The sequence below is a fragment of the Bufo bufo genome, chromosome 4 (assembly GCF_905171765.1).
Source record: "Bufo bufo chromosome 4, aBufBuf1.1, whole genome shotgun sequence".
Taxonomy (NCBI): Eukaryota; Metazoa; Chordata; class Amphibia; order Anura; family Bufonidae; genus Bufo; species Bufo bufo.
The window spans coordinates 430882554-430898631 of NC_053392.1; the positions used below are offsets into that span (position 1 = coordinate 430882554).

The window sequence follows — 16078 nt, forward strand, 5'->3', positions numbered from 1 at the left end:
AATAAAAGGAACATACATAACATTACAAATTGAATTGCAGAGCTCTTCCGTCAGCACAACCCCAGGATCCCTCATCTTCTTAGTTCCCATAACATATAATTTTCGTCAGAACTGGGGGAATCTCTTCCTTTGCACAGCTTCAAAATAGATACACAATACCCTGAAATACCCCATATCAATACTGCCAATTGAGGTACGCCTTATTGACCCAATTTCCCAAACATCGTTCACGGATATCCTTCCACTTATCCATAGGAATCGTGGCCTGATATCATCCCTATATACTCTTAAAATACTGAACAGATGTATGGTAAACAATATAGAAGTTGTTTACTCACGGAAATTAGCCGATTTTTTGTGTATTTCTGGCGCAGATTGTGGCACAAAGGTTATTTTGCAGAGCAATCTGCGACTTTTCCCCATTCACGCCAGGTCTAAAAAAGGGAGCGTAGCATGGGGGAGGATGGGCCAGGAGGCCCATCTCATTTTTCATTTTCTTTGCCTGTCTTAGGTGTAGAAAATGGTCTAAATTTAAGCCACCAAGGAAGCTGGTGTAGATTTAGACCAGTGGTGAATGCGCCAAAGTTATGCAGAGGCCAGCACCTCTTCATAACTTCGGCAGATCCACCACCAGCGAACGGGGTTATCAAATAAATGACCCCCTATACACCTTTTTTCACTGAGGACTGGATAGAAGTTACTATTACTCATGTCCCCAGCAGCAGGCATCAAACTTAAATAATTGTACATTTATAATACCCTAATTTTTCTCCACAGAATTGGTAGGCTTGACTTGGCACATTGCGGCAACTGCCCAGGGATGTTGCCAACTTATTCTGGGAGTACCCTCAGGTTAGAGGTTTCTAGGAAAAGGTGTTAGACATCACATCAGAGTACATCCAAGCAATAGAACTTACCTCACCAGAGGTATGTATGCTTCTTGGGCTTTCTTAGGAAAAAGACTCTATTACTTGCTTGGAAGTCAGTGGCCATTTGGTTAATGGACTGGCACACACCTTTTACTGGGCATTGTAACAATATGATCAAAAATATCATTCTACACAAGGTGGCTGTATTAAAAAATAGAGGTTGCCCCCAACAATGGGGAAAAAATTGCACATACAGTACAGGAGGATTGTTCTTTAAAAGAGCTGTTGACAACCAGGACCTTTAGGGCAGACCCCCCAGAGTGGTAGGACTTGTGAAGGGACTCATACTTACCTGATCCCTGCTGTTGGGTTTTGATTCCTTCATTCCCTCACCGCTGAAGATCTCTGGCCTCAACATCTGGTTTGACAAATGAGTAGCCACAGTGGTGATGTATCCCGCAAGTGTAAAGTGACCCAGTGACATGACGCATTGGGGGACATGTCACCGCTGCAGCCAGTCATTGGCTGAAGTTATCAAGTGACCCGTGTCAAACCAGCTGTTGATAGGTGGGTGAACAACTTTGTCAAAGTGAATCTGTCACCACAGACCTCCCTATCCAACAGTTTGCAAAGATACATAACAGTGGTTCACCTGATTAAACCCTTCCTGTATTATCACGTACATGTACGTGCGTGAATGTGCTGCCTTACCGAATTCCTATGTGCATGTACGTGATGGGATCGGGCCTGGCTGTTACTGATAACAGCTGGGCCCATGCTGCTTCCGCCGGCATCGCTGTATGCGGTGATGTCGGTGGATTAACCCTTTCACATGCCGCGGTCAGCGCTGAACGTGGCATGTGCGGGGTTTACAGAGGGAGGGGGCTCCCTCTGACGCCTTCGCCCCCCCGCGCTGCGCTGACAGGTGGCCGATGGTTGCCATGGCCTCCCCAATGCCTTACACAGGCATTGGGGCCTGCCAGCTACGGAAGCCAAGGAGATCCAGCCTGAGGGCTAGGTCTCCTAGGCAACTGTCAGCATCTTACTGTGTAAGACGCTGACAGTTCAATTCATTACAATATAGAATGTATTGTACTGAATTGAAACAGAAATCAAACCCTGAAAAGGTGAAGTCCCACAGTGGGACAAATATAAAAAGTGGAAAAAAAGTGAAAAAAAGCATCCTTCTCCAGAAATAAAGTTAAAAAAATAGGGGAAAAAATAGGGAAAATAAGAAAAGTAGACAAATTAGGTATCGCCGCTTCCGTATCGTCTGGCTCTAAAAATATATCACATGACCTAACCTCTCAGGTAAACACCGTCAAAAAATAAAATAAAAAAACTGTTCTAAAATAAAATAAAAATTGTCAGCTTACATCACTAAAAGTGCAAACATCTAAGCCTTCTAAGTCCCAAAAAAGTTAAATGTAATCCAAACATGAAGTAGACATATAGGGAATGTAAAGAAATAACTATTTTGGAGGTATTACTTTCTATTATAAAAGTAGAAAGATTGAAATTTAAAAATTTGTCCAAATTTTGGGTAAATTTGGTATTTTTTCATAAATAAAAATGAAATGTTTTGACTCAATTTTACCACTGATACAATATGTGATGAGAAAACAGTCTCAGAATGGCTTTGATAAGTAAAAGCGTTTAAAAGTTATTACCACATAAAGTGACACATGTCAGATTTGCAAAATTATGTTGTGTCCTGAAGGTGAAAATTGGCTGTGTCCTGAAGGGGTTAAAGCACTGTTTTCCTTCTGTTGATTCAAGGCTCCATTCCTGAGTTATGACACTTTTTCTTAATATGTTCATTAGGCCCTTGATGCAATTAGGGTGCCACCATTGCTCTTGTTGCACCAAAGCTCCACTCATTTCTGTGGCCAGCCCCACCCTCTCTGCTTTGCCACTATCTGGGCTGCCAAACAAAGCAGCCAAGGACAGCCTAGTAATGTTATGCTAATTCCTTGGCACCTTGCCATGCTTTATAGATACCCTGCAAGCATTTTGCTGTAAACCTGTTTTATATGTTTTATATACATGTGTTTGGGATCTGAAAACCATCAAAGGTGGTCAAAATAACTACCAGAAGTATTACTTTGAGATCTCTTTCTTCATTTTTGAAACTTGACTTGTCTTTACATTTGTTTTTGGAGAAAACATCTTCATTCTGGAAGAAAAAAAATTGGGCTACTTTAGAATAAAATTCAAGAACAAAATTCATGCACCAAACAGATGATGAGCGTGGATATAAAAACACTGAAATTCTGAGGTTTAATAGAATTGATATTTTTTTTTCATGTACTTGTATTTCTGCTTGTTCAGCTGAAATAATTAAAAAAGTTCTATTTTTTGCTTGTTTTGCAATAAAAGAAGTAACAACCAAAGAAAGTGGAAAACTTTTTATAAGGCTTCCCATATACACATATACAGGCGCACCCACATTTATATATCTTTAACAACGTTCTTGTCACTTACCAGGCTGTCACAACCATACCTCCCTGATCCATCTGCATGTTTTTGTATGCTCCTCCTTTGTTTTGTGACAAACGGGTAAGGAATTTACATAGTGAGCTCCACTGAGGACAGCAAGTGGTGATAATGTCTGTAAAGTTCTGTGGAATATTTGACTCTATATACAGTCAGGTCCATAAATATTGGGACGTCAACACAATTCTAACATTTTTGGCTCTATACACCACCACAATGGATTTGAAATGAAACAAACAAGATGTGTTTTAACTGCAGACTGTCAGCTTTAATTTGAGGGTATTTACATCCAAATCAGGTGAACAGTGTAGGAATTACAACAGTTTGCATATGTGCCTCCCACTTGTTACGGGACCAAAAGTAATGGGACAATTGGCTTCTCAGCTGTTCCATGGCCAGGTGTGCGTTATTTCCTCATTATCCCAATTACAATGAGCAGATAAAAGGTCCAGAGTTAATTTCGAGTGTGCTATTTGCATTTGGAATCTGTTGCTGTCAACTCTCAAGATGAGATCCAAAGAGCTGTCACTATCAGTGAAGCAAGCCATCATTAGGCTGAAAAATAAAACAAACCCATCAGAAAGATAGCAAAAACATAAGGCGTGGCCAAAACAACTGTTTGGAACATTCTTAAAAAGAAGGAATGCACTGGTGAGCTCAGCAACACCAAAAGACCCAGAAGACCACGGAAAACAACTGTGGTGGATGACCGAATAATTCTTTCCCTGGTGAAGAAAACACCCTTCACAACAGTTGGCCAGATCAAGAACACTCTCCAGGAGGTAGGTGTATGTGTGTCAAAGTCAACAATCAAGAGAAGACTTCACCAGAGTGAATACAGAAGGTTGACCACAGAATGTAAACCATTGGTGACCCTGAAAAACAGGAAGGCCAGATTAGAGTTTGCCAAACGACATCTAAAAAAGCCTTCACAGTTCTGGAACAACATCCTATGGACAGATGAGACCAAGGTCAACTTGTACCAGAGTGATGGTAAGAGAAAAGAATGGAGAAGGAAAGGAACTGCTCATGATTCCTAAGCATACCACCTCATCGGTGAAGCATGGTGGTAGTGTCATGGCGTGGGCATGTATGGCTGCCTATGGAACTGGTTTTTTTGTATTTATTGATGATGTGACTGCTGGCAAAAGCAGCAGGATGAATTCTGAAGTGTTTCGGGCAATATTATTTGCTCATATTCAGCCAAATGCTTCAGAACTCATTGGACGGCGCTTCACAGTGCAGATGGACAATGACCCAAAGCATACTGCAAAAGCAACCAAAGAGTTTTTTAAGGAAAAGAAGTGCAATGTTATGCAATGCAATGGCCAAGTCAATCACCTGACCTGAATCCGATTGAGCATGCATTTCACTTGCTGAAGACAAAACTGAAGATCCTAAGAGCAAGTAGGAACTGAAGACAGTTGCAGTAGAGGCCTGGCAGAGCATCACCAGGGATGAAACCCAGGGTCTAGTGATGTCTATGCATTCCAGACTTCAGGCTGTAATTGACTGCAAAGGATTTGCAACCAAGTATTAAAAAGTGAAAGTTTGATTTATGATTATTATTCTGTCCCATTACTTTTGGTATTTTAACAAGTGGGAGGCACAAATCCAAACAGTTGTAATTCCTACACCGTTCACCTGATTTGGATGTAAATACCCTCAAATTAAAGCTGACAGTCTGCAGTTAAAGCACATCTTGTTTCATTTCAAACCCATTGTGGTGGTGTATAGAGCCAAAAATGTTAGAATTGTGTTGATGTCCCAATATTTATGGACCTGACTGTAAGTTCAGAGGGAGTCTGGAGAACTGAAGAGCAGGTAAGTGACCGGAGAAGTCTTCTGAAGCTCTCCCTCCATGTTGCTACAATTGGGGAGGAGAGGTCAAGGGTAAGGTCTCTTTCACACCAGCGTGACGGATTAGGTCCGGATGTGTTCAGTGTGCGTTCAGGGAACCTTGCACCATTTTGCAAGCAAGTTCAGTCAGTTTTGTCTGCGATTGCGTTCAGTTTTTTCCACGTGGGTGCAATGCGTTTTGATGCATTTTTCACGCGCATGATAATAAACTGAAGGTTTACAAACAACTTCTCTTAGCAACCATCAGTGAAAAATACACTGCATCCGCACTTGCTTGCGGATGCAATGCGTTTTTCACTGAAGGGGCCAGGGCTGCGTGAAAAACGCAGAATATAGAACATATGGCGTTTTTCACGCAACACAGAACTGATGTGTGAAAAACAACGCTCATGTACACAGACCCATTGAAATGAATGGGTCAGGATTCAGTACGGGTGCAATGCGTTCACGTCAAGCATTGCACCCGCGCGGAAAACTTGCTCGTGTGAAAGGGGCCTAATAGTGTTGTCAGTGATGGAGGGGTGGTTAGGGATAAGAATACTGCTGTCACTGTTGCTGCACTGTGGTGCTTGGTGCTGCAGTGTGCTATTTTGTGCTGCGCTGTGATATATATATTTGGTGCTGCTGGGAGGTATTCTGTGCTGCACTGTTATATATATTTGCATTGCTGGGAGGTATTCTGTGCTGCACGGTTATATATATTTGCATTGCTGGGAGGTATTCTGTGCTGCACTGTAATATATAGATTTGGCGCTGCTAGGAGGCATTCTGTGCTGCACTGATATATATATATATATATATATACACACACCGTATTTTTCGCCCTATAAGACGCACCTAGGTTTTTTGAGGAGGAAAAAAAAAAATATATATTTTTAACCAAAAGGTGTGCTTTTGGTGGGCTTTGAACTAATGGTGGTCTGTGCATGACACTACTATGGGGGATCTGTGGGTGGCATTGTTATGGGGGGATCTGTGGGTGGCACTGTTATGGGGGGATCTGAGGGGGGCACTGTTATGGGGGATCTGTGGATGGCACTGTTATGGGGGGGTGATCTGTGGATGGCACTGTTATGGGAGGGTGATCTGTGGATGGCACTGTTATGGGGGGGATCTGTGGATGGCACTGTTATGGGGGGGGGTGATCTGTGGATGGCACTGTTATGGGGGGGTGATCTGTGTTATGGGGGGTGGATGGCACTGCTATATATGTGTCACCCACAGATCCCCCACCCCATAACAGTGCCATCCACATATGCCACACCTCATAATAGTGGCATCCACAGATCACCCCCCCATAACAGTGCCATCCACAGACCCCCCCTATAACAGTGCCATCCACAGACCCCCCCCCTATAACAGTGCCATCCACATATCCCCCACCCCATAATAGTGCCATCCACATATGCCCTAATATACCTGTGGGAGGGGCCGGTGGCATGCAAATGCAGCGGGGCCGGTGCGGTCACTATACTCCGGCCCCACCGCTTACTCACTGCTATATTGCCGAAAAATTTTATAATAATAGCTTTCATTGAAGTTCCGATCCCCAGCCCCATCTGTACTACTTACTAAATGTCCTGTAGCAGGCAGAGCAGGGAGGGCGGCCGGCCGTAACTCACTGACGTCATGTGCCTGCGCCGCCTACTTTATTCATAAAGTAGGCGGCACAAGCACGTGACGTCAGCGAGTTACGGCCGGCCACCCGCCCGCCCTGCTCTGCCTGCTACAGGACATTTATTAAGTAGTACAGATGGGGCTGGGGATCGGAACTTTAATGAAAGCTATAATAAAAGGTTTAGGCATTAAGGAAGTGAGTGAGCGGTGGGGCCGGAGTACAGTGACCGCACCAGCCCAGCCGCATTCGCATGACACCAGCCCCTCCTCCCTCCCCTGTCCAGCTGATACATCGCAGACTGCGATGTAAAATGGCAACATTTTCCCCATAAGACACAGGGGCATTTGTCCCCCACTTTTGGGGGGGAAAAAGTGGGTCCTATGGGGCGAAAAATACGGTACTAGTTGAAGGACTTGGCTTCGCACGGGTATATTTTATCTTTTTCATGTAATGTTTCTGTGTGTCATTAATAGATAGACAGTATCTCCCATAAAAGTGACCTATACAGCACCTTGCCCCCTTAACAGTGAACTCCACAGCCCCTTACCTCTTAACACTGACTCCCCCCAAAGTTCCCTGCCTCCTTAAAATAGGACCTCCACAGCAGCCCGCCCCTTTAACAGTGACCTCTACAGCACCCCGCCCCTTAAACACTGATCTCCATAGCAGACCGTCCCCTTAACTGTGATCTCCAATGTTCCCTGCACCCTTAACAGAGATCTCCACAGCGTCCACCCCTTTAACAGTGACTGCTACAGTACTGCCGCTCCCTTAACAGTGACCTCACAGTACCCTGCTGCCTTAACAGTGACCTCAAGAGCAGCTGCTTCTTTAACAGTGGCCTCCAAGGTCCCCTGCCCCCTTAACAGTAACATCCGCAGTAAACGCCCCTTAAACAGTGACCTTCACTATGGCCACCCCTTTATTAGTGACCTCCACAGTACCCCGTCTCCTTAACAATGATTTCCACAACAACCTGCCCCCTTAACAGTGACCTCCACAGCAGCTGCCCCTTTAACTGTGACCTCTACAGTCCCTCGCCCCCTTAACAGTAACCTCCACAGCTCCCGTCCCTTTAACAGTGGCCTCCACAGCAGCCCACTGTTTATTTGTGACCTACACAGTACTCCATCTAGTTAACAGTAATTTGCTTAATAATCCATCCCCTTACACGACTTTTCTCTTAGCATCTGACGACAATCGTCCAATCGAATTCCTTTTTTTACAGGGCATTATTGTCTTTAATTGACAGTATATAAACCCCACAGAATTAGTATACACTTAAGGTCATGTGAGTTACATCACCCTCTACAACAATGTTGGCTAAGCGTCGCAATCGAAATCATATTAACTCACACATAAGCTGTCTTATACTGAGAATGTCCTTCTATAGCAACCAATCAGAGCTCATATTAATGACCTGTAGCAAAATAGGAGCTGAGCTTGATTGGTTGCTACATGCAACCTGATGAATATCCAGGCTAACTGCCACAACAGCCAACAGATAATGGCTCCTGTAGTTTGGTGGTTAGGTTACTAAGCGTATTTTTTGGCAAATAATTGGAAGGCGAGGGGTGAAAATTTCCACTCAAAACATAGTCTGTGATGTTCCCCAAGTCACAGGAGGCGGCTATGCAAAATGTTGTGATTGTAAATTCGACGGTGCAATTTCATTTAGCGGACATACAGCACATACACTCAGCTTTATATAATTAATATATACATATATATATACAGTCGTGGCCAAAAGTTTTGAGAATGACACAAATATTGGTTTTCACAAAGTTTGCTGCTAAACTGCTTTTAGATCTTTGTTTCAGTTGTTTCTGTGACGTAGTGAAATATAATTACACGCACTTCATATGTTTCAAAGGCTTTTATCGACAATTACATGACATTTATGCAAAGAGTCAGTATTTGCAGTGTTGGCCCTTCTTTTTCAGGACCTCTGCAATTCGACTGGGCATGCTCTCAATCAACTTCTGGGCCAATTCCTGACTGATAGCAACCCATTCTTTCATAATCACTTCTTGGAGTTTGTCAGAATTAGTAGGTTTTTGTTTGTCCACCCGCCTCTTGAGGATTGACCACAAGTTCTCAATGGGATTAAGATCTCGGGAGTTTCCAGGCCATGGACCCAAAATGTCAACGTTTTGGTCGCCGAGCCACTTAGTTATCACTTTTGCCTTATGGCACGGTGCTCCATTGTGCTGGAAAATGCATTGTTTTTCACCAAACTGTTGTTGGATTGTTGGAAGAAGTTGCTGTTGGAGGGTGTTTTGGTACCATTCTTTATTCATGGCTGTGTTTTTGGGCAAAATTGTGAGTGAGCCCACTCCCTTGGATGAGAAGCAACCCCACACATGAATGGTCTCAGGATGTTTTACTGTTGGCATGACACAGGACTGATGGTAGCGCTCACCTTTTCTTCTCCGGACAAGCCTTTTTCCAGATGCCCCAAACAATCGGAAAGGGGCTTCATCGGAGAATATGACTTTGCCCCAGTCCTCAGCAGTCCATTCACCAAACTTTCTGCAGAAGATCAATCTGTCCCTGATGGTTTTTTTTGGAGAGAAGTGGTTTCTTTTCTGCCCTTCTTGACACCAGGCCATCTTCCAAAAGTCTTCGCCTCACTGTGCGTGCAGATGCGCTCACACCTGCCTGCTGCCATTCCTGAGCAAGCTCTGCACTGGTGGCACTCCGATCCCGCAGCTGAATCCTCTTTAGGAGACGATCCTGGCGCTTGCTGGACTTTCTTGGACACCCTGAAGATTTCTTAACAAGAATTGAACCTCTTTCCTTGAAGTTCTTGATGATCCTATAAATTGTTGATTGAGGTGCAATCTTAGTAGCCACAATATCCTTGACTGTGAAGCCATTTTTATGCAACACAATGATGGCTGCACGCGTTTCTTTGCAGGTCACCATGGTTAACAATGGAAGAACAATGATTTCAAGCATCACCCTCCTTTTAACATGTCAAGTCTGCCATTTTAACCCAATCAGCCTGACATAATGATCTCCAGCCTTGTGCTCGTTAACATTCTCACCTGAGTTAACAAGACGATTACTGAAATGATCTCAGCAGGTCCTTTAATGACAGCAATGAAATGCAGTGGAAAGTTTTTTTTGGGATTAAGTTAATTTTCATGGCAAAGAAGGACTATGCAATTCATCTGATCACTCTTCATAACATTCTGGAGTATATGCAAATTGCTATTATAAAAACTTAAGCAGCAACTTTTCCAATTTCCAATATTTATGGAATTCTCAAAACTTTTGGCCACGACTGTGTATATATATATATATTAGCTGAAGGACCCGGCTTCGATCGGGTATATTTAATCTATTTCATTTAATGTTTGTGTGTGTTGTTAAAAGATATCAACACTATCCACTATAACAGTGACGTCTACAGCACCCCGCCCCTTAACACTGACCCCCCCACAGTGTCCCGTCCTTTAAAATTGGACCTCCACAGCAGCCCACCCCCTTAACTTTGACGTTTACAACAGCCTTCCCCTTTAACAGTGACTTTTACAGCATACCACCCCTTGACAGTGACCTCCACAGGGACCCGCCGTCTTAACAGTGGCCTTTACTGGATCGGGGGCGTGTCCTTTTGAACAGCTCACTCTAAGACAGCAGCACTGTACTGTCTGAGTGTGAGCAATCTGCCCCTTAACAACCCTTAACACTGACCTCCATAGCGGACCGCCCCTAGAGTGGCCAGAGGTCCGGTTTTAGGCTTGCAGTCTCAGTGTCCGATGCAGGGCCTGGACAAACACAGGGATGTCCTTTTGAACAGCTCACTCTCAGACAGCAGCACTGTGCTGTCTGAGTGTAAGCTGCAGGGAGAAGGTCACCCTCCCTCCCACCCCTGCAACTGACAGAAGTTTATTTATACCTTTTTCAATCCCCGTCGGCTCAGGAGTGGGAAGGGGGGCGTAGCCTAACCAGATCAAGGGCGTGGCTTAGCGGGACCTGGGGGCAGGGTTTAAATCTTTTAAAGGGTGGACACATTGTGGCAGGGGGCGAGTCTGGGCTCCTTCCTGCAAAAGTGACGCCCCTCTGGGCACCTTACTGGCTCATTTGCATACCAAATAAACTGTATTTTCAGAGGATAAAAACATCTACCGCTGGAAAAAAGGCACATCTTGAAATAAGGTACTAAGTGCTATTAGGTCATGGCTTTACTTCAATAGCTATTATCCTGGTGACAGATTTCCTTTAAAGCTCTCCTACAGCATTGAAGAAAAATGGTGGGGTTGCTATGGAAACCTGGAGTAAAACTGTGTATGTGGAAGCTGGAGGACCTGCGAGCTTCTATTGGCTGATAAGGGTCATGTGACCAAGCTTCTATTAGATAATGCATTTTTTGGGGAATATCTTTATATAACATACATATATACACACACCTAAAGAATTATTAGGAACATCTGTTCTATTTATCATTAATGCAATTATCTTGTCAACCAATCACATGGCAGTTGCTTCAATGCATTTAGGGGGGTGGTCCTGGTCAAGACAATCTCCTGAACTCCAAACTGAATGTCAGAATGGGAAAGAAAGGTGATTTAATCAATTTTGAGCGTGGCATGGTTGTTAGTGTCAGACGGGCCGGTCTGAGTATTTCACAATCTGCTCAGTTACTGGGATTTTAACGCACAACCATTTCTAGGGTTTACAAAGAATGGTGTGAAAAGGGAAAAACATCCAGTATGCGGCAGTCCTGTGGGCAAAAATGCCTTGTGGATGCTAGAGGTCAGAGGAGAATGGGCCGACTGATTCAAGCTGATAGAAGAGCAACGTTGACTGAAATAACCACTCGTTACAACCGAGGTATGCAGCAAAGCATTTGTGAAGCCACAACACCCACAACCTTGAGGCGGATGGGCTACAACAGCAGAAGACCCCACAGGGTACCACTCATCTCCACTATAAATAGGAAAAAGAGGATACAATTTGCACGAGCTCACCAAAATTGGACTGTTGAAGACTGGAAAAATGTTGCCTGGTCTGATGAGTCTCGATTTCTGTTGAAACATTCAAATGGTAGAGTCCGAATTTGGCGTAAACAGAATGAGAACATGTATCCATCCTCTGATGGCTACTTCCAGCAGGATAATGCACCATGTCACAAAGCTCGAATCATTTCAAATTGGTTTCTTGGCCCCCACAGTCACCAGATCTCAACCCAATAGAGCATCTTTGGGATGTGGTGGAACGGGAGCTTCGTGCCCTGGATGTGCATCCCTCAAATCTCCATCAACTGCAAGATGCTATCCTATCAATATGGGCCAACATTTCTAAAGAATGCTATCAGCACCTTGTTGAATCAATGCCACGTAGAATTAAGGCAGTTCTGAAGGCAAAAGGGGGTCCAACACCGTATTAGTATGGTGTTCCTAATAATTCTTTAAGTGAGTGTATATATACAGTCCTGATCAAAATTTTAAGACCACTTGAAAAATGGCAAAAAATCATATTTTACATTGTTGGATCTTAACAAGGTTCCAAGTAGAGCTTCAACATGCAACAAGAACAAATGAGTGAGGCCTCATGCACACGCTCCTCCTACTGGTAAGTGAAAGGTCTGTGCGGCGCATTGCTTATAGCACAGACCTGTCACTCACCAGTAGGAGGAGCGCCCGGCCGGTCACAGACATCGCAGCTCACAGGTAAGTATAATGCTTCTAAAAATTGCTAAGTAACCATGGCAACCAGGACTGCAGTAGCGTCCTGGTTGCCATGATTACCGATCGGAGCCCCAGCGATTAAACTGGGACTCCGATCGGAACTCTCCGCTGCCACCAATGATAGGGGGGGAGGTTTTAATAAGGAGGGGGAGGGGGGGGGCCCACTGGCCACCAATGAATGGACAGTAATACAGGGGAGGGAGGGGGGGCCCACTGACCACCAATGAATTTAAAACTGGGGCGGGAGGGGGGGTGCCCCCTCCTGCCTGGCAGCACATGATCTCTTACAGGGGGCTATGATACACACAATTAACCCCTCAGGTGCAGCACCTGAGGGGTTAATTGTGCGGATCACAGCCCCCTGTAAGAGATCGGGTGCTGCCAGGCAGCAGGGGGCAGTCATGTACACAGTTCAAAGTATATTCTAACTAGAAGCGTCCCCATCACTATGGGAACGAAGTGAAAACTCAGCTCTGAAAAAGCTTTTATGCAGACCGATCTGCGGATCCGTCTGTGTGAAAGTAGCCTACGGACCACGGACGCGGATGCCAATCTTGTGTGCATCCGTGTTTTTTCACGGACCCATTGACTTGAATGGGTCCGTGAACCGTTGTCCGTCAAAAAAATAGGATAGGTCATGTTTTTTTGATGGACAGGAAACACTGATCACGGATGTGGCTGCAAAACGGTGCATTTTCAGATTTTTCCACGGACCCATTGAAAGTCACCTGATTTGGATATAAATACCCCCAAATTAAAGCTGACAGTCTGCAGTTAAAGCACATTTTGTTTGTTTCATTTCAAATCCATTGTGGTGGTGTATAGAGCCAAAGAAGGTTAGAATTGTGTCAATGTCCCAATATTTATGGACCTGACTGTATATATATTTTACACAATATGTCCAAGATGCTCATCAGTCTATGGACTGTAGCGCGGCCCACCAACTACCTATTGATGTTTTAATATATAATACAGAAAAGAGAGAATAGTCAGCTCACAGTCAATTTGCATACACTTTACTAAATTAATACATATACATTCTTAGAAAAATCATAAAAACAATATCTCTATTATAAAGTTATTCAAAAACACATTCTCAGTCCCTTTAGGTATTTATAATGTGGAGCTCACGCATAAAACCTTTAAATATTGCAAAATGTGGCCTTATGATCTTTATAGTTCCTTGTATCTATGTACCTAATGCGCATTTAATTGTATCTTATATACATGTCTTAATATCCACTTTTGCGCTCAGGCTAGGACTTGTTGTTCTAATATGCTGTGACGGAATTGTCCCGTTTTGATTAAATGTTCAATAGTCTAGCGCTCCTACGCTTAACCCCTTAAGGACACAGCCTTTTTACACCTTAGGACCAGGCCATTTTTTGCAAATCTGACCAGAGTCAGAGTCAGAGTAGAGGTCAGAGGAGAATGGGCCGACTGATTCAAGCTGATAGAAGAGCAACGTTGACTGAAATAACCACTCGTTACAACCTGACGTATGCAGCAAAGCATTTGTGAAGCCACAACACGCACAACCTTGAGGCGGATGGGCTACAACAGCAGAAGACCCCACCGGGTACCACTCATCTCCACTACAAATAGGAAAAAGAGGCTACAATTTGCACGAGCTCCTCTGATGGCTACTTCCAGCAGGATAATGCACCATGTCACAAAGCTCGAATCATTTCAAATTGGTTTCTTGAACATGACAATGAGTTCACTGTACTAAAATGGCCCCCACAGTCACCAGATCTCAACCCAATAGAGCATCTTTGGGATGTGGTGGAACGGGAGCTTTGTGCCCTGGATGTGCATCCCTCAAATCAACTGCAAGATGCTATCCTATCAATATGGGCCAACATTTCTAAAGAATGCTATCAGCACCTTGTTGAATCAATGCCACGTAGAATTAAGGCAGTTCTGAAGGCAAAAGGGGGTCCAACACCAAATTAGTATGGTGTTCCTAATAATTCTTTAGGTGAGTGTATATGCCAGTGTACGTGTCCAATGGACTATATAGGTAAAACAGTGAGAGAGGTGAGAAGGAGAATCCTTGAACATGTCAATGACGTAGTGAAGAAGAATGTGACACTGGTGGCATTGCATGTTAATGATCATCATGGGGGGCTGTAATAACCGACGTCACGCACAGGGAGGATAAAAGGGAAAGCCCTGCCCAAGGGAGAGGAAAAGGTGGTGACCCCTAACTCACCTTGCGGCTGGCACCTGACTGCCCTGACGTCCCTAGACGGGTTCCTCACCCGTGCGGCGATCACGTGCCAAAACCCTGGCTTTCCCTAAAATGAGCCCTAGATAGTGAACGGGCTGGTGGGATCGCTAGTCCGCACCACTATCACTAAGAGGGAAACACCAGGGAGAGGACAGACAAAACAGACAAACACATACACCCATGTGGGCGATCACAATAGACCACAAAGGTCCAACACGGATCCGGAGGGTAGCGTTCTGGACCAACTACCAGAGAACGCAGCAACACAGCTCCAGAAGGTCAGAATAGATGTCCAGGCAGGAAGTTCTATCTCTGGCAACCAGAGAAGTGTGAGAGAGGAATATAAGGAGGTTTGGGAGTGCTGGACAAGGAACAGCTGAGGAGAAGGAGCTACGGATCCCTGAGTGAGCCAAAAGGGTTTGCAAAGCAAACCCAGAAAGCTACCATAAGGAAAACAGCCCTATCTTAAATAGAGCGTGCAGCCAACCGCTGCGACTTCCTGACCCCGGGTATAACGGAGTCAGGCGTGGTTCTCGATACCCTCGTGACAGGGGGACCCGAGATTTCTAAAATTCTCGGTCCTTGAATTGGTACCTCCATCTCCCCCAGGGGGTGACTGGGACAGGAAGATCCTTCAGAAGGAATGTGAATGGATACATCGGTTCCGGTCCCAGTCCCCCCACGGGATTAATGAAATATTGACCTTCGCTTGTTTTCTCTGACAGTTTTTTCTGATCGCTATTATGAAAACAATGGGTGCCGTGTACTGGTTGCCTTTATCTGATATGGTTGGGCCCATTGAGAAATTAAGTTTCCCTTTTATTGGCCAAGATGCGGGAAGCATCTTTAAACTGAATATTATCATGATCAATGAACATAATAGTTTTCATTGCTAGTTTTGACACCCTCTATAACCTCTAGTGGGTGCCTATTGACAGGATTGGACCATGGGTCTATTAATCATTGAATAGTCTAAAAGTAGTGGGTCCGCCCCTTTTATTACCCAATGCCAATGTCACTGTTATTCCTGACAGCGATATTCCTTTATTGCCCTGGTGTGTGCCATGCTGCGGTCTGTCTATGCACTGGTTTTAGGTAGACAAAGGTAGCCTGGGTATTATTTATCGTCTGGTAATGCTTGGCAGCGCTTTTACCATGTTCTATCTACAATATAGGTCCGTAACCACGTGACCGGGCTTGCGCTCCATAGCAATCACATGATGAACGTGCGTTCCACCTACCGGAAATGACTCACTTCATAGACCGGAAGTGATGCTAAGCGAAACGGACGCAGCATCCAGGG

General features: G+C 44.5%; 1 protein-coding gene across 5 annotated transcripts in view; it reads right to left on the bottom strand.

Annotated features, from left to right (window-relative positions):
• WDR27 (WD repeat domain 27) overlaps positions 1-16078 on the bottom strand; it is a 696346-nt gene that overhangs the window by 510290 nt on the left and 169978 nt on the right. For all 5 annotated transcript variants that reach the window (XM_040429334.1, XM_040429333.1, XM_040429335.1 and 2 more), the window contains one exon: positions 2974-3045. In XM_040429334.1, coding sequence (XP_040285268.1) covers positions 2974-3045 — 72 coding nt within the window. The remainder of the gene's footprint in view (positions 1-2973; positions 3046-16078) is intronic.